General features: G+C 45.7%; 2 protein-coding genes across 4 annotated transcripts; both read left to right on the forward strand.

The window, feature by feature from the left end:
- The first annotated feature begins 6,791 nt into the window (after positions 1-6,791).
- On the forward strand, positions 6,792-9,038 carry LOC127753925 (disease resistance RPP13-like protein 4). The gene has a single exon (XM_052279372.1). The coding sequence runs from the start codon at positions 7,031-7,033 to the stop codon at positions 8,903-8,905; it is 1,875 nt and encodes a 624-aa protein (XP_052135332.1). The 5' UTR covers positions 6,792-7,030; the 3' UTR covers positions 8,906-9,038.
- A 154-nt stretch (positions 9,039-9,192) lies between these two features.
- Positions 9,193-10,847, forward strand: LOC127753930 (uncharacterized). Of its 3 annotated transcripts, none has more exons than XM_052279381.1 (2): positions 9,193-9,326; positions 10,159-10,847. In XM_052279381.1, exon 2 carries the CDS (start codon positions 10,229-10,231, stop codon positions 10,682-10,684), a length of 456 nt encoding a protein of 151 aa, XP_052135341.1. In that variant the 5' UTR covers positions 9,193-9,326; positions 10,159-10,228; the 3' UTR covers positions 10,685-10,847. The 3 variants fall into 3 exon arrangements, with proteins under 3 accessions (XP_052135341.1, XP_052135339.1, XP_052135340.1); XM_052279379.1 differs by having other exon boundaries at positions 10,164-10,847; XM_052279380.1 differs by having other exon boundaries at positions 10,167-10,847.
- The last annotated feature ends 8,077 nt before the right edge of the window (positions 10,848-18,924 follow it).

An 18,924-nucleotide genomic window follows, 5' to 3' on the forward strand; every position in this document is an offset into this window, starting at 1 on the left:
GCCCGCCGCGCCGCCGTCGCCATCGTCGCCGTCGCGTCGCCGTCGGCCTCGCGCCCCGCGCCCGCGCGTCCCATCGCCGTCGCGTCGCCGCTGCCGCGCCGCGCTGGTGTCGCGTCGCCGCCTCACGCCGCGCGCCGCCTCGAGCGCCGTGCCGCCCCTGCCGTGCCGCGCCAACGTCGCCGCGCCGTCGCCATCGCCGCCCGTCCATCGCGTCGCCGCTGTCGCGCCGCGCGCCGTCGCCATCGCCGTGGGTCGCCATCGTCCCGCGCCTCGTGCCGCCGCCGACGCGTCGCCACTGCCGCCCGTCGCGTCATCCCGAGGACCGTGCCGCCGCCTTGCGCCCCGCGCCCGTGCCGTCACGCGTCGCTCGCCGCCGTCCCGTTGCGCCGTCCCATCGCCGCCCCGTGCCGTGCTGCCTCGCACCCCGAGCCGCCCGCCCGTCCCATCGCCGCTCGCCCGTCGTCTCGCCCCGTCGCCGCCGCGCCGCGCTACCGTCGCGTCACCGCCCGTCGCGTCCCGCCCCGTGCCGCGCGCCGCCGCTGTCGCCGCCGCCGTCAACGTCCCGTCGCCGTGCGTCCCGTCGCCGCCTCGCGCCCCGCGCCGCCGTCGCGTCGCCCCTTCCCTTCTCTTTCTTTCCCCTCCTCTCCCCTATAAAACTCCACCCTCTCCCCATTTTCCCCACCCCATCTCACCCTTCCTCCCCTCTTCCCTCTCCACTGCGCCGCCGCTCTCGTGTCGCCGCGCCGCCGTTCCCGTGCCGCCGCGCCGCCGTTCCCGTGCCGGCCCGTTGCCGTTCCCGTGCCGGCCCGCCGCCGTTCCCGTGCCGGCCCGTTGCCGTTCCCGTGCCGGCCCGCCGCCGTTCCCGTGCCGCTGCTCCCGCGCCGCCGTGCGCCACCGTCGCCGCTGCCGCCGCCGGTGAGCCGCCCTCCTTCCCCCTCGCGTCCACCGCCGCCGCCGCTCGGGTGGGAGAGAGCCGAGAGAGAGAGAGGGAGAGGAAAAGAGAGGCCGGCAGAGAGGAAAAAGAAAAGAAAAGAGAGAGAAGGAAAAAGATAAGAAAAGAGAGAGAGAAAGAAAAAAAAAAAAGAAAAGAAAAAGAAAGGAAGGAAAAAGAAAAGGGAAATAGATAGGAAATTAGAGGAAGATTAGGGAAGTTTAGAAAATTTAAAATAATTAGAATTTAGTTATAGATTAGTTATAGTCGTAGAATTGCGAAATTTAATATAAATTATGGATTATTCTTGGTAATTTCTACAAGAAATCAATTCGCGGTAGTAGTTTAAATGTAGATAATAACTAAACAAATAGATGAATTCTTATAGATTATTATAGATTATTTTTGGGTAATCCCTATAAGTAATCGATTCACGGTAGAAATTCGGTTTTAACTACTAGGGATTTTACCCGTGTATTATATTTAATCATTTAGTCATAGACTAAATTAAATCGTACAATATTTCTAGGATTCCGTCCGATATTTAGCTCGCGATAGAAATTTCTAACCTATTATATGGATATAATGCTCGGTTAGATTAAATTAAAAACTTATGACAACAAAATATTTATACCCGCAAAATAGTTTGAATCGAAATTGGGTTTGCCTTAGTTCGCGAATAGTAAAGTTAATATAAAAGAATTGACTTACGCGCTCGACTCCCACTTGGATTTATTTGGATTTTACTTGAATTCTAACCGAATTCAAAATCGATTCTTCGCACGTACTTGTAGAGCCCGAGAGAGTTGCGGATCCAAGCGAGGACCAAGACCCGCAAGACCTTGAGCAAGGCAAGTCATCACTATTCTTTGAACATGTTGATCCCAATTGCGAAATTATTTTGTTTACAAATAAAATTGCATGCAATGATGAACATCCTACTTGTGATTATGCCATGCCTTGATTATTGTGTACCCCTCATTCCTTCGTAACCATGTTTACGTATGAGTCCCTAGTCAATTATGACAATTGCTTAGGAATGCTATTCTAGAATTATGCATACTCATATTTATCAAATGCTATATGCTTGGGCAATTACCTTTGGGAAGGTAATTGAGATGCGGCATGTGGAGACATGAGCGCCACATTGCCATGATATTGATGACATGATTTGTGAAAGGAGAAATAAAACTAAATAACTGTTTTCGACTGGGGCGGACGGAGGATTTGGGTGGTATCTGGAAAAGGCTAGTACCGTCCCCGGTCAATTAAGGACCGAGCCATGAAGTTAAGCATGAAACGACCCCCGTACAACCGTACTTCTCGAATGGGTATAGACCTAGCGGATTAGATAGCCGAGCGGAGGCAGTATCCCTGCATAGATGGTTCACCCCTGAGTGAGGCAGGTGCGCTACGATGGGACAGCCGTTGAGGTAGGGCCGAGAGGCGTGCCCTACATCGGTGTCGCCATTGGTAGGACTGCCATGAGTGTGTGAGAGAGAGAACTTAACTTGAACTATAATTTAATATGTGTGAGACTTCTCTTTCCCGGGAGCGCCAGAACTCCTCTCACTGCTAGAAACATGGACACCTAGAGTGCATGAGGATTTAAGTTCATGGAGCGGGTACTGCCAATGCGAGGTTATCGAAAAGCTTTGCCGTGACGCGTCTCATGTGTTGGGACGAGGCTCATGTGTTGGGCAGTTGCGGAGTGCGGGTAAAGTGTACATCCACTGCAGTGTGAGTAAACCAAATCTATTCGAATAGCCGTGCTCGCGGTTATTGAGCACCGGGACATGTATTACACTTGGCTAGACTCTAAATTCTTAACCTGTGTGGGATGGGATATTGCATGATGATTTTTATACTGATGGAGCCACTTCCTAAGAGGAAGGAAGGTGGACGTCCTCAGAAAACCATGACGACTCAATGGCGGGAAGCTATCCTTGGGATCACAATGGATGGTGGACAGAACCGTCATTGTTTAATATGAACACTGGTACTAAAATTTGATTAGTCTGTGCTAGGTCTTAGGCCTGTGAAAAGAATTACAAAACTGGCTTTGCGCAAAGAAACCATAGCTAACCTTTGAATACCCCTATCATGTGCATTTCTTGCTATGGTGGCTTGCTGAGTACGGTTGGTACTCACCCTTGCAAATATAAAATTAATCAGAAGCGGGAGATGAAGCTTCGGAGGATCCCTATGCCTACTACCAGGAGGGAGAAGAAGACGATGGCGCTCAGTAGGTCTTAGTTACGGTCGTTGCCTGTGGCAATGGCATGCCGCTGCCTGAATTCCGCTGCCTCATCTATTTCTGTTTTTGGATGTATTCCGGACCGCTCGGTTCGATGATTTAAGAGAATGCCTGCGGGCTTATGATGTAATAATTAGCACTGGACTCTCGTGTATGTGCTTTTGGGTATTTCAGCTATGAACTCGTGTGTACCAGACTACTTGATCCAGGGAAATGGTACTGTTTACACGAATGATTCCTGTTATAAAAACGGGGGTCCACACACCTCTAGAGATCTAAACTGAGACTCTTTTACCAAATCAAAATAAACTTCCCATTCCAACTGACCTATTACATTTAATATATACTTATGCCCTTGACCAACATCGTATCTCCCATAAAAACAAATCTCCACATTATCCTCGGTCCATCCAAGAACTTCTTTCACTCGTGACCTTAGTTCATCTAGAGTTGGGTGGGTGGGAAATAAAATGGTCTTCAATGACATATCCTCAAACTCAACATGTGCACCAACATAAGGTTCCACCATTCTACCACCGTAGTAAACACGAACAATTCTATCCATCTACACCAAAAAATCAAATGTAAATTTGCAACATAAATTAAATCTTCATTCCTAAACGTAGTCCAAACCGACGTATTATAACCAATGCATAACTTAATTTATCCCAAAGCTACTACTCCAAAAAAAAATATTTAATCTACCGACAACTATCAACAAGTTTACTAGTGCATTACACATCTAAATATTACAAATACTCCGTCATACAACCCAACCTAGTTCTAATTAACTATAATCAATTTCTATAATGCAACTAAAATTTTCTCCCCTTCATATAATTAATGGTTAAAAGTTTAACCTATAGGCTCTAGCATCAAGTCCATCAAATTAAAATTACTTTCATGCCTCAACCATAATTTTTCATCCATCCATCCAACCAAACAATCCAAATATTAACATTACCACATATATGGTTAAAAAAATCATGACACCAATGAGTACATTGCAAACATGTAGCATTACAACAAGTAAATCCTAAGAACAAATGCTAAAAATCACAAATTTGGGCAAAAAAGGGATTCTAGGGTTACCCTTCGATCTACAAATTCAACCAATAAAAACGAAAAAAAAGAGGGGGGAATGGAGGAGTCTACCTTTCTCTTCGATTTCCACAAAAAATCCCGCGAAAAACAAGTTCAAATGGAGTGGATTTGAGGTGGGGAGGTGAGGGGGAGAGAGTGGGGAAGAACTGCTGCTGCTCAGCTCGGGCTGATGCTTGGGCGAAAATGGGAGTGGGGAGAAGAAAGGTGGTGGGGCCCACGGGGTTTAGGGGGGCGGCCCACAGAGAAGGGGCGCGCCAGCCATGCTGGCGCCGTGGTATGAGGGGCGGCGCCAGTGTGGCTGGCGCCCCACTTCTGCCCAGTCAGCTCCTCCACGCCAGCCCTAGGGCCACGGTGGCACGGGCACGGCGCCAGTATGGCTGGCGCTGCCATGTTGGGGTACGGCGCCAGTAACTCTGGCGCCCCAAAAAGGACCATTTTAGGTTTAAGTTTTTCCAGGGGTCTATTTGTAAAATAAGTTTTCAAAAAGGACCAAAATGTAAAAAATTCAGGCGACAGAGCTTATTAGGGTGTGTTGTTTGCTGTTGGATCCACATCCAACGGTCTAAAACAAATCTCTACAAAAATCTAAGCAGTAAATGAGAACAGTAATCAGGTAAGAGCAGGTACAATAAGTCTACATCAGCAGGCTATAGTGAATCATATTGGCCATGTTTAGTTCCTTTTCAATGTTTTTTTAAGTATACGGACACACATTTAACATTTAAAGTATTAATTATAGACTAATAACAAAACAAATTACAGATTCCGCCTGTAAACTGCGAGACGAATTTATTAAGTCTAATTAATTCGTTATTAGCAAATGTTTACTGTAGCACCACATTGTCAAATCATGGCGTAATTAGACTCGAAAGATTCGTCTCGCAATCTACATGTAAACTGTGTAATTGGTTTTTTTTTCATATTTAATACTCTATATATGTGTCTAAACATTTGATGTGATGAAATTTTTGATAGTTTGAAGGATACTAAACATAGTCATACTAGATTTTTGTCTAGTTGGAAAAGAGAGGCGCGCCGCTGGCGACTATTTTGCAGCCACACACGGCTCCCCATGCTGCAGGCCTAGCTTTTCCCCCACATGTGTGTGACTTTCTTCATCATTTGTGAGCAGCCAATCAAAAATACTAGTTGTTCTGCATAAGAAATAGGTAAGCATAATTATAGAGGTCATTACTGTATTTGTTAGTTTTTGAAGCTATAATAAGATATACGTTATTTTTGGAGCTAATAGCGGGCTGTACTATTAACCTTGCTCTAACCAGTAAAAAGATTACTAAGATTACTGTTTGTACAGTACTCTATCCGTTTCTAAATATTTGATGCCGTTGATCTTTTTAAATATGTTTGTTCGTTCGTCTTATCCAAAACATTTAAGTAATTATTAATTATTTTCTTATCATTTGATTCATTGTTAAATATACCTATATGTATACATATAGTTTTACATATTTCATAAAAGTTTTTGAATAAGACGAACGGTTAAACATGTGCTAAAAATCAACGGTGTCAAATATTCAGAAATACTTGCTACAGTGATCAAAGCACTGTTTGTTGCGCTAATCCACTGTAGCAGGATCAGAGTAGTGTATCTACAGTCTTTTGTGCTATGCTGAATCGGTGGGAAAAGGCGGCAAAATCAAGGAATATGGATGCCCATTGGATACATCATGAGGCTTTCTGGAGTATATATGTTCTATAAATTAAGATACAAAAGCACATGGAAGAAACATGGCTTATTTAAGGACGAGAAAACGGACGATATACCTATAGGGGTTAAGTTCGGATAAAATGTCACTCAATACAATATATCGGATAAAATGTCACTCAGTACGTTGCCTACTAGATGAAATGTTACTTTGGAGATTTTATACCCAAAATTTCCCTGGAGAGAGAGGGAGAGGGGAACGCTGGGGAGGGCCACTCGGGCGGCTGCAGCGGCGGCCAGTCGGGACGACGGGGGAGGAGGATAGGGCGGTGGGCGAGTGGCGGCGAGGACGATGGGGCGGAGTAAGGAGGAGGCGACAACACGGGGAAGGACAGGACTATGAGCACGCCTACCCGCGCGTTCGCCGGGAGGTGGTAGCGGCGAGGGCAAGGGGAGGAGGAGGAGGCGACATGGGGGGAGGAGGACGGCGCGGCGAATAGCAGCAGCCGGGCGGTGACGGGGACGACAAATCCATCTGAGGCTCCACCACCGTCACCTCTTCCTCCACCCTGTCGTCCTCACCACCCAGTCCTCCTCCCCATGTCGTCCCCGCCGGTCACCGCCACCGCTGCCCGGTGAGGCCTCTAGCGCGACCCGGCCGGCCCTCCCCGACCCCCCCCTCTCTCTCTCTCAGCGATATTTTGTACATAAAAATCTCCAAAGTGATATTTTATCTTGTAGACAACGGTATTTTATCCGGTGCATTGTATCGAGTGCCATTTCATCCGAACCCAACACTTATAGAGTGGTATATCTTCCGTTTTTCTCCCTGCAGAATATAAGTTTGGTACCCGGCAATGGGGATGGATGGGCCTAGCGCTGCTGTCGAGTGTCGAGGAAGAGGATGAGCCGAAGACGAAGTGGCTGGGCGCCGTCCATGGCGGCTAGCCGGCTAGGGTTCGCCGTGTCCGGTGGCGAGAGGGGAACACGGGAGTGGTAGGAATGGTTTGACCCGAGAGCCCGAGACCAAGTATTCGGCAGTGGTCAACACACAGTGTCACACTTGTGCGCCATGTCCGCGCTCGCTCGGACGAACACCACCGCGCAGGGCGTGGAGGAGGACATCATCGTTCCGCTCCTCGCCCGCCTCGCCACCATCCGCGCCGTCCTCGACGCCGCGCCCGCGCCCACGCCCACACCCGATCGCCAAGATGCGCCGTCGACGGCGACGGAGCGCGCCGCCGCCGCCGAGGAAGAGAACGCCAGAGCCGAGGCGGGCGCGCTGCTGGAGAAGGTCCGCGGGGAGATGTCCCACCTCCGGGCCGTCTTCCGCCGCATCGACGACGCCGACAAGCGCATCCGCTACGGCTTCGACCCCGTCGAGGAGCGCATCGACGACGCGCTCCAGCACGCGCGCCCCGACGCGGGCCACGTCCGCGAGGCGCTCCTCGCCGTCGACGCCGACATCGAGGCCATCAGGTCCAGCATCCGCGAGGTCTACAGGTTCCCCTGCGACGGCGACGAACGCCGTGGTCCCCCACCGCGGGCGACCGCGCCGGCCACGGGCGTGGTGATGACGAGGAGGATGGGGGAGATCCGGCGCGGCCCGCAGATGCGGCACCTCAGCCTCGCCATCGGCGGCTTCGAGGCGCGGCTCCGCTGCTGCGTGCTCACCCTCGCCGCGTTCCCGGAGTGCGCCGTGATCAAGAAGCGCCTCCTCATCCACTGGTGGCTCGGCGAGGGCTTCGTCCGCTCCGCCGCCGAGGGGAAGAGCCGCTTCGACGAGCTCATCGCCAAGGGCTTCATCGTCCCGATCCCCGGCCATCTCTGCTCCACCGTCCACCGCTGCACGGTGCGGCCATGGATGCGCGACCTCCTCACCGGCGTGGCCAAACGCAGCGCCTTCCTCGACCTCGACCCCGGCAACGACTTCACCCTGGCGCGCCGCGCGTGCCTGAACGCCGGCAGGATGTCCTCGGGGTTCAGCGCCGAGGCGAGAGCCATCTACAACGTCGACCAGAAATACCTCGAGCTCGACGACGCCTGGTTCGCCGGGAAGAAGGAGCTGCGCGCGCTGCAGCTCGGTCAGTGGCGAGAGTTCGGCCCCCTCGAGCAGATTGCCAACCCCATGGACAGCCACATCGAGCTCAGCGGCGTCGAACACCTCGCGGGCATGGAGAGCTGCAAGAATCTCAGGTACATCAGCTTCAGGGGAATCTCAAGAATCGAGTCCCTGTCCGATTCGATCGGCAAGCTGCGTGATCTCACCGTGCTGGATCTCCGGGCATGCCATAATCTGGAGGAATTGGGGCAAGGGATCACAAGGCTGGATCGATTGGAGTATCTCGACTTGTCTGAGTGCCACCTGCTCGTCGGAATGCCTAAAGGGATTGGCCGGCTCACACGGCTCGAGGTCCTCAAGGGGTTTGTGGTTGCAAATCCTAGCAGGAGAGAGCCCTGCCATCTCAATGAGATCACCAAGCTGAACAAGCTCAGGAAGCTTGGCATTGTGATTGGCACAATGGCTGTTCCGACAGATGATGAGTTCATGAAATTGGGCGAGTTCAGGGCGCTCGAATCGCTCAAGATCAGATGGGGTGTGCTGGCTTCTGATAACAAAGGGAAAATTGAAGCATCGTCGCATCAAAAACCGATCGACAAAATGAAGTTTGCGCTTCCTCCAAATCTGAAGAAGCTAGATCTCCGATGCTTCCCGCTGACGGATTTCGCTCAGTGGGTTATGCCGAAGGATGTTAAGAAGCTGTACATTAGGGGAGGAAAACTGATGACACTTGGAGATGAACAGGGCTGGGAGGCAGAGGTGCTTCGGCTGAGATTTCTGAATGATCTCGAGTATGATCACGACCGGCTTAAACGATCATTCAGGAAGCTCAAACCTGAAAATACAGAGATCCATGCATGTCCAAAGTTCATCCGTGGACAATGATCCAGATATCTATTGTACTGGTCGCCTCAGCTTGCAACAACCTGTACTGGTTGCTTTTTCTGAAGGATATATGGGCTGGTTTTACTGCTTTCTATCGAGTCTTTGAAAAAGAAAAGAAAGAGTTACCGTTCTATTCTCCTTCACAAGCAACTTAGCTGGTTCTTGCCATTGTATTGCCTTCCTGAAAGATGTTGTGATTGGTTGTTTCCAGATAAGAACAATATCAATCATATACTTTCTTATACCCCTGCTACATTTTCAGGCTATAATGTTCAGGAACCCTTTTTACCGTTTTTTCTCCATGTCTGAAGAAATTCGCTGAATCCTATGGTCTGGCCTGTTGTAGAAGGGCTGAGACAAGACAAGACAAAAATGCGGTACCAAAATACAAGTTGCTGCTCCCGTTTGTGGGGTTCTTCAGGTACATCCTTTTGCATTTTACATAAGTGAACAACCTTTTTATGTTCAGCTTAATAATGCTGCTGATTCCTCATGATATTGCAATGCTGTGATAAATTGGGTGGGTAATTCAATATACTCCCTCCGTTTTACAATGTAAATCATTTTAGCATTTCTCACATTTATATTGATGTAATGTATCTTAGACATATATATCTATCTAGATTCATTAACATCAATATAAATGTGGGAAATGCTAGAATGATTTACATTGTGAAACAGAGGAATTAGAAGAAATTCTCATTTTGCAATATGGAGAACATGACAGATTAGGATCGAACTAGCACTCGATTATAATATACTAGGTACATAACAGCTAACATATAACAGGTACAAGGTACCCTAAAATTACACTGAAACTATTCACAAAGGAAACATGCTCACTACAATTCTTCGTGCACGAAGAATTACAATTCCTCAAGATGTTAGGGCCTGTTTTTTTTTAGTCGTAAAATTCATTGGGTCGAACAAAATAGACGCGATGCATATTAATGTATGTTTATAGCTCATGGTGCCACACCAACTGAGCCAAATAGCAATCGGGCTCTACTTGCCGGAATTGTAGTTAGTGTACGAAGAATTCAACTAATTACCATCTGATGAATCTATGTGAATTAGCAAATCATGTTAGACTATATGGATAAGATCGTATTGTATCCGATTTGTTATGGTAGGATAGGATTAGTTTCCATCTGTATCTGTTTGGGTAGAACTCAGTAGATAAGTCAGCCACATATTTGAATTCAATGGAGTACTTGGAGTATCACAACTCTACTAATCTACCATACTTGAAGCCTAGTAGGACTCGGGTTGGAGAAGCGGATCTTTGCATTGCAGGCGAGGAGTAAGAGGCATCTGACGATCATGGCGAGCTCGCCGGATAAAGGGAAAGAGACAGCAGCCGCAGCCGTGGACCCGCCGTCATCGTCTTCTCCGGCGGACTCGTCCTCCGGATCCTCACCGGACAAGAAGGAGAACAACAACAACAACATGGGAGAAGCGGCGGCGGTGGCTGGAGACGAGGGGAAGAAGAAGAAGACGGCGATGATGACGAAGACGAAGAAGATGGTGAGGATGTCGCAGTCGTATATCAACCTGCTCATGTCGTTCGACCCGCCGCCGCTGGAGCCCGTGAGGGGCCTCACCAAGGAGGAGGATCGCTTCGCGAGGATCGACGCGCTGGCGGCGGAGTTGGAGAGGGGGATCCGCGCGGTGGCGGAGACGGTGAGGACGCAGTACGAGCAGGGAGGGTACGTCGAATACGAGCCCGGCGCCGACCTGCTCGCGTGTCCTGACCCGGAAAGTATTTTCTACAGCTAGATGCCATGGCAGATAGGTGTATACATGTAATTTAAATAGTTATATAAAAATATCATAAAATTTGATAAGATAGATCATGATAATATAAGACACTATACAAACATGTAAGTCTAAATTCGATTCATATATGAAGAAACAAAAATAACAAATTTTATCTGCACTGTACGGGTACTATTCACTGTCTAATTTTATTATTTTTGGTTATCTAGTTGTAGATCAAATTTAGTCATGCATGTTTGTGTATAGACTTGTATCATCACAAACGATGTTACTAATTTTTTTAAAACTTTTTCTATAACTATTTGTGTTGCATGCAAATGATGGGTACTATGGCACTTAGGTGTAGAAAATCCTTGTCCGTTATATTAAGAAGAATAGAAAGTATTTACATTATCACCAAGAAAGGTGAGAGAGAGAGATCAAGGGAAACATGGAAGAAAAGCAACAAGAAACCTAAAAGAGAGACCTAAGCGGATATTCTCGCGATGTTTATTTTTGCCCCACACATGCTCCATAATTTGATTTCGTCTTGTATTTTGGCGAGTAGCTGCGGCATGGTTTTCTCTTGATTTTGGAAAACTTTCATGTTTCGTTCACACTATATTTCCCATGTCACCAACAAGTGGATTGACTTGAGTGCTTTAGCCTTGCTTTTTCCTCCTTGAGATATTCTTATGATACACCATTCCAACAATACTTCATTTTCATCATGTTGGATCACCATTAACTTTTTTGTGTCACTTTGGATCACCATTAACTCTTTTTTATCCATCTATCTCTGACTTGTCATATACCAAAGAAATGATATTACATATTTCAGTGAGAGTTTATTGATAAGTAGGAACTGACATACTCGAGATCGTTCATACGCTTGATAAGAGAGTCGGGATGATCCAAAGTGAAACAAAGCTAAGATTACCCTGTCCAATTTAAAAATATTGATTAAATAGTGATCTAAAGTGAAACGTAGGTAATAAAACATAGTCTAAAGTAAAATCTACTCCTTTTTTTATGGGTTAATTGGATCCACGCCACTACAAATGTGGCAAATTAGAAAAATACCACTACTATATTCGTGTTATCGGGTAGGTGCCACTGAAAATTTTTAAAATTGGAACCATGCCACTCCCTTCACTATTTCCGTCATGCTCTCTCACGTCGTCATCCTCTCTCACATTGGCACGAGAAGGCGAGGTGGCGTCAGCGAGCAACAAGGATGAGGCGGCCGCCAGCAAGGACGAGGCGGCCGTCGGCCGTCGGCGAGGACTTGGCGGCCGTCGGCTTAAGCTGCTCCAAGTTCCAGCTTTCCAAGAAGAAGAAGAAGAAGAAGAAGGTGAGGACGAGGCGGTCGCTGGCGAGGACAGTCGCGAGCGTGGGCCGCAGGTGAGGACGGTCGTGGGGAGGTCGCAGAGGGGAGCGGGGAGCAGTCGCGACCGCCGCCGGCGAGGATGGTCGCCATGGCGAGGTGGGACTTCTCGGCGCCGGCCTTGGACTACTGCAAGTTCCAAGGTGACGGCCATCGACGTCACGTCGTGGAGGCTGAGCGGCAGGCTCCCCACCGGCGTCTGCGAGGCGCTCCTGGCGCTCCGGGAGGTCCGGCTCGGGTACAACAACATCCGCGGCGGCTTCCCCGGCGGGCTCGTCAACTGCACGTTGCTGGCTCATCAACTGCACGTCGCTACACATCAAGCTGTCCAGGCCGGTGCCGCTGCAGCTGATCAAGGAGGGGTTGCCGGAGAGCGTCGCCGGAAACCCAGGGCTGTGCGTGGCGTTCCGGCTGAACCTGACCGACCTGGCACTGCCGCTTTGCCCGAAGCCGGTGAGGCCGCGGATGTGCGGGCTCGCCGGGATCGTGTGGGTTGTGGCGGTGTGCACGCTGGTGTGCGTGGTAGGCGACGACGGTTGCGGAGGGGCGCGGATCTGGTGGAAGAGCTCATCCTCTCGCCGCCGGCTTGTCCGTCGAGACGAAGACGACGAGAAGACGAGCGGCGGGATGCGCGTCCCACTCGCCGCCGCCCTCGCCGTGGGGCTCTCCTCCCATCCTGCCCTGCCCCTCCCCCATCCGCCGGCGTGCTGTCCTCCTCCGACGCTAGAAAGAGAGAGGACGAGACAGCGCTAGTTGCTAGAAGATGAAGACGGACACGGCGGAAAATGTGACGGAGAGGACGGAAATTGTGATGGAGTGGCATGGTTCTAATTTTAAAAGATTAGAGTGGCATCTGCCCGATAACACGGATAATAGTGGCATTTTTCTGATTTGCCACGTTTGCAGTGGCATGGATCCCATTAACTTTTTTTTATCGGTAGTCGGTGAGATGGTGGTTATTGTACATACTCGTTGATTTTTTATGTTAGGAAGAGAGGATCTGTGGAAAATACTTGTATTTGCTCAAACCACCTAAATAGTTATGAAATTGTAAAAACATTTTGACTTCATATGTATATCACTCCCCAAAATCTTAAGCGTAAATTCAACTCATACATAAAGAAAGAGAAAAAGACAAATTTAAAGTGAATATAATATATTTGTACCCAAATTTGTTTTCCTTTTATCTCAAAGTGTAAATCAGATTTGAAGTAGGTATCATTCTACTCTGTATTATCAATTTTTTCTACTAAACTTTCACGACTATTCTTATGAATTCGATTGAAAAAGGTAAAAGGGACATCCCTTTCTTCGATCCCAGTTTTGTCATCTTGTTGGTTATTGCAGTCCAAGCAAATGTCAACACAATAAATTCGACTTTGGGAGGCTTTCATAGGTGAGAGAATACCCCAAAGAGAGAACAAAAAAGTGGGGGCATTTTACAAAGCCAACCAAATATATATGGGACAAATGAGCAAAGTTAACAATGAGAAATTTCCCCTCAGATTGCATGAAGAAATAATTAGTAATGCTGGTTCGCTATGCTGTAGTACAATGAAACTTAAACATTATTAATAATTAATAATTTCCACTCTAAAGCATTAAACATTTATCCGAGCGCCTACCACTATGAAACTTAGTAGAACCAACTAAGCTGGTTCATGGAATCAGTTCCAGTCTTCCAGAACTTAAGTACACAGAAAGATATATAACTATGACAGCTAACTAAATTTTTAAAAAAGATAAACAATTGGGCTGCTGCAATCTCTGCATCAGCAAAGTGCTAAGCACATCGCTTCTTGGCTAATTCAGCTTGTTAACTTTTCCTGCCTTGATGGAAACGCCGGGCCGAAACCTTCTCCGACCAGGATTAGGAGCTCGAGCTTGTTCATCGCCTGCATCTTCTTCCTGTGCATCTGCAGGAGATGTTTCTTCTTCTTCTTCTTGCTCATCATCATCGTCGTCGTCGGTGGCCTTTCGCATCGCGTAACCTTTGCGGTAGTACTGATTCAGGATCCCGTCTCTATGCTTCATGAACTGATCTTCAATCTGGTTTATCTCCCTAAAAATCTTGGCGACGTAATCGTCGATCTGGTCCATGGGTACAGGGAGGTCGCGTTTGTCAGACAAGTCCGTGCATGCTAACCTCTCCTTGCTTACTATTGGGAATATTTCATCTGGCATCCTGATTGTCTGATAATTGATGTAGCTGTCGATCTCCTCCTGTGTCATCCTCACCTTCCTCCCTGCAGTCGTCTTCTTCTTCTTCTTGCCTCCAGCCATTGCCGGCGACGGCGGTTTCTCCTTCTCTTGGTTGGGTTGGTCCGGTGAGCTTGCCATGATCAAACTGTCGCAGAATATGCAAGTCGATCTCTCCGGGATCAGGATGTCACGATGGCACCCTGCAATATTAATTAATTGTTGTGGGATCGATTGGATTTGTGAGAAACCTAGATATATTCATGCTGCTTTTATTTGTAGCTCCAGCGCGCTAGCTAGGTTGGAATTGGAGTCAAGCCTGCCGACTTGATCCGATTCCTAGCTGGAGTTCAGTGTACTCAATTCTTGGATAGAAATCTGTAATTTAATCGAGTTCACCCCCAATCTATTTTATCTACGCATCATCGAAGAATAACCTGCACGAAAGGGCTGATCAGCGATCAGCCGCGCGCGCCCTCCCCCGCGTGACTGGACACGCGTGTGTGCGGAGAGGAGGGGGGGGGGGGGGGGGCGCGGGCAGCACGCGGTTTCTCCTTTTTTTTTTGATTTTTTTTACTGTTTTCTTCTTTTCTGTTTTTTTTTTCTTTTCGTATCTCTTTAGTCCGGTTTTCTTTTCTTTTTTCGCATGTTTTTTCTGTTTTTTTTTTCTGTATCTTTTTCAGTTTTTTCGGTTTTTTAATATGCACGTATACAAATTTTATGTGCATGTATATAAACTTTACATACGCGTATACAAAGTTTATATATGTGTACGTACGGGATGCAAAGTTTGTATACGCGTATACAAAATTTGTATTTGTACGTACGTATAAAAACCTAAAAAAATATACGTATATGAACTTTATATATGTGTATATAAACTTTGTATACGTGTATATAAAATTGGTATACATACGTATAAAAACCCAAAAATACACATATACAAACTTTATATATGTGTATACAAACTTTGTATACATGTATACAAAATTGGTATACGTACATATAAAAATCTAAAAATACACGTATATAAAGTTTGTATTTGTACGTATATAAAGTTTTCATACATATGTATTAAAAACAGAAAAAGATATGAAAAGAAAAAAAACAAAACGAAAGGTACGGTAGAAAAACAGAAAAAACAAAAAAAAAAGGAAAAAGCGGGGCGCTCACAGGAAAGAAAAGAGAAACCGAAAAAAAAGGGAAAACACGGGAGCGATGCGCCGTCTGCCGCTCTACATACATGCAGTAGTTAGAGAGGAGAGACTAGAAAGGGTTAGAATTGATCGCGCACCGGTCAAGGGACACGACTGATCGCCCATTAGGGCTCCCCAAACCTGCAAGGCCCAGCCGTACGTGCACAGACCTATATGTATCGTAAACAGCAGTAGCTATAGCAAGTTTGGTTCTACCCTTTCCTTACTTCTATTCATTTTCCGTGTGTATGGTTTCCTAACTGCTAAACGATATTTTTTTTCTTAAAAAAAATTAATAGAAAATTTTTTTAAAAAAATTATATTTTTAATTTTTTAAGCTAATACTTAATTGATTATACAATTGATTATATGTTAATGAGTAGCTCCGTTTCGCATACTCGGAGGAAGAGTTTCTAACCATTACCTATTTACCTTCGAACACACCCTTAGAACAAATACAATAAAAATGTTTAAGCTAACGATAAAACTATCCAGCTCAGCATTATCTCATATGGAGGATAGAGAGGAGATGTGAGAGTTATGCAAGAGACTGCATTGGCACAAACTCCTACTCCCTCCATAAAAAAAAAGCCAACCTAGAACTTGAATGGGACATAATCTAGTACAACGAATCTTAACAGACCTCTTTTATCTTCCAGTCCCACAGTCAATTTTCTTAACATTTCTATTTCTATTTTAAAAATAAACTGTTCTAAAATTTATTTTTATATCTAAGTCTTTTGGTCACACACACCAATTGGACTAGCACGACAAAACAATGCTTCTACGTTGTCCAACATAAAATTGTCACGTCTCTTTATTTTTGTCATGCCCTCTATGATATGGTGCGGTCAAAAAGTTAATATGTTTTAGAGGGCTTATTTTACAAATAAAATATTAGAAACGTTGAAACAATATAATAAAAGTTCCGCACAATCCCACATATCCGATGATGCAGACAGCAATAGTGTGGGTCAGGGTTTACCAAACAGATTAGGGTGAGGGTGAGGTTATCGCTACCTCGCGGTTTGGTGGTTACCACGGTAACCATACGGTTATCACGAGATATACTGTGGTTTCAAAACTGAAAAAGTTACCACACGTAATAACCGTGCAATAACCATACAGTCTGGTAAACCCTAGTGTGGGCGCGATTGACCGGTCGAGCAGAGCTGTAAACAGAGGCCATCTACTTCTAATAGCCTGTTTGCTTGCTTGTTGTTTACCGTTGCGTTATGATGTTGTTGGTTGCAGCTGTGGCAGCTTATCTGCATTGATATGTGGGTTTTGATGTATGACTATCACTAACTTTATCATCACACAGAAGTGCCCTTTTGATACACGTTGGGGGACAATGTTTAGTGGATTTAAAGGAGTAATTTAAAATAGAAATTGAGGTAACTTCGTTCTTTCTTATGCTATTATAGAAGTAACTTATAGTTAACAAGTTTTCAATAACTTTTTCTTCATATGAAAGTAGTAACATTTAATTCAACTGATTTGGAACTAAAGCCTGGTTTAGTTCCTAATTTTTTTTTCCAAAAACAGTAGACATATGTATGGAGCATTAAATATAGATTAAAAACGCTAATTACAGAGTTAGGGAGGAAATCGTGAGACGAATCTTTGGAGTCTAATTAGTCCATGATTAGTCATAAGTGGTACAGTAACCCACATGTGCTAATGACAGATTAATTAGGCTCAAAAGATTTATCTCGCGGTTTCCAGGCGAGTTATGAAATTAGTTTTTTTATTCATGTTCGAAAACCCCTTCCGGCATCCGATCAAACATCCGATGTGACACCCCAAAAATTTTTTTTCGTGAACTAAACTGGGCCTAACTAGACACAAACTTGACGAATCGCAATTTCTGCAGCTTCACAATTTCCCAATGTTCAGGGCTATAAATGCAAGTTTCAGTTCATGGGAGTAAATTTTAGAAATAAGACAAACTTCACAAGTTGCAATTCCTGCACAAACTATTTGATGTGCCCCAGCCCCCGTCACATGATGATGAGCACATCCCTAGTTACAATTGACATAAACAAGGGTGATGGTTTACGTCATACATCACATGAAGAAAATGAAGATGACGTAAACCAACTTGATGGATTACGTCTCAGCAAGAACGATCAAGCATCTCATGGTCCAATTACATGCAGCCGTGCTAGGAAGATACAACAAGAGGTGAACTCGCTCTTTGCTTAACTTAACCCAAATTTTAGTGAGAATTTTATACTACATAAATGGTCTACATTTGTATTGCCCGAGGACATCATCACTACGCAAAGAAGGATGTGTTACGTTGAGGATGACAAGGGTTACGTCGAGCAGGAATCAGCCCATGCCCAACCAGTAGCTGTCTACACCAGCAAGAAGATGGTTTACGCTGCAAAAGGCTCAACTTCCAAGGCTTGTGCGACCCAACCAATCAACTTTCTCCATGCTTAATATATATGGTTGGAAAGATAATCAAGTCTAGTTTCACCTCCAACAAATGGCTTATCATTTCGACTTCCTAATAAGGAGTTATGGACAAATCATTGAGTACTGCTCAGAAGCCAAACAGACGCATAAATCTTCTCGGGAATTCATTTATTGTGACCTTCGAGCTAGCCTATATACTGTAAACTCCCAAGACCTTTCATTCTCATCTAGGAGGGTTGTTCCTAGTATAAATATCTCCTATGCTTTATCATTTGAAAGATTTTTGACAACAAAAATATAAACCCCTTTTGTTTAGCTGTGTGCTAATAAATTCAAAGAGAGATCTATACCCCTTTGCTCTTGTGATTTCCTTGTGAGATTACAGAAGCGGCGTTCAACGCCTCCCAATTGATGCTCCTGGTCCCTTCGAGGTTTTTCCTTGGTTGATTGCAGGTTGTGTTGGTTGGTAACTTAGAGTGTGGTTGGGCGAACCCTCGATTTAGGTTGCCGTAATAGAGATGGTGGTTGGCTTCGAGTACGATCGCCAGGTGACACTGTTATCTTGGCTGCTTGCAGCTAGTTATCTTGGTCTCTTTGAGGCTAGTTATCGGTTCTTGATCCTACGCCGTGAAGATCGTGACATCACCCCTAACAGGGTCGTATCACTATTTTTTCAGACTGACCGTAGACAGACCGAAGTACAAAACTTCAAAACATGAACGCAGTCAGACTGAAGTAAAAATAAAAAACAAAAACAATTCTTTCAGTAGATTTAATGTAAACATGAATGTAGTCCTGAAGTACCAAAAAGAATCAAAATAAAATTTTAAACATTGAAATAAATCTTTTCTGCTCAAAACATGAACTCAGTCGGAGTGACTGAATGAAAAAAAATTAAAAAAAATAGTAGATTTAATGAAAACTTGTGATGTAAAAAAATAAAAAAAATATTCAAAAGTTTGACTGAATGAAAAAAATTAAAAAAAAAGTAGATTTAATGTAAACATGAATGTAGTCCTGAAGTACCAAAAAGAATCAAAATAAAATTTTAA

Source organism: Oryza glaberrima, chromosome 11, assembly GCF_000147395.1.
Source record: "Oryza glaberrima chromosome 11, OglaRS2, whole genome shotgun sequence".
In the NCBI taxonomy this organism is placed as follows: domain Eukaryota; kingdom Viridiplantae; phylum Streptophyta; class Magnoliopsida; order Poales; family Poaceae; genus Oryza; species Oryza glaberrima.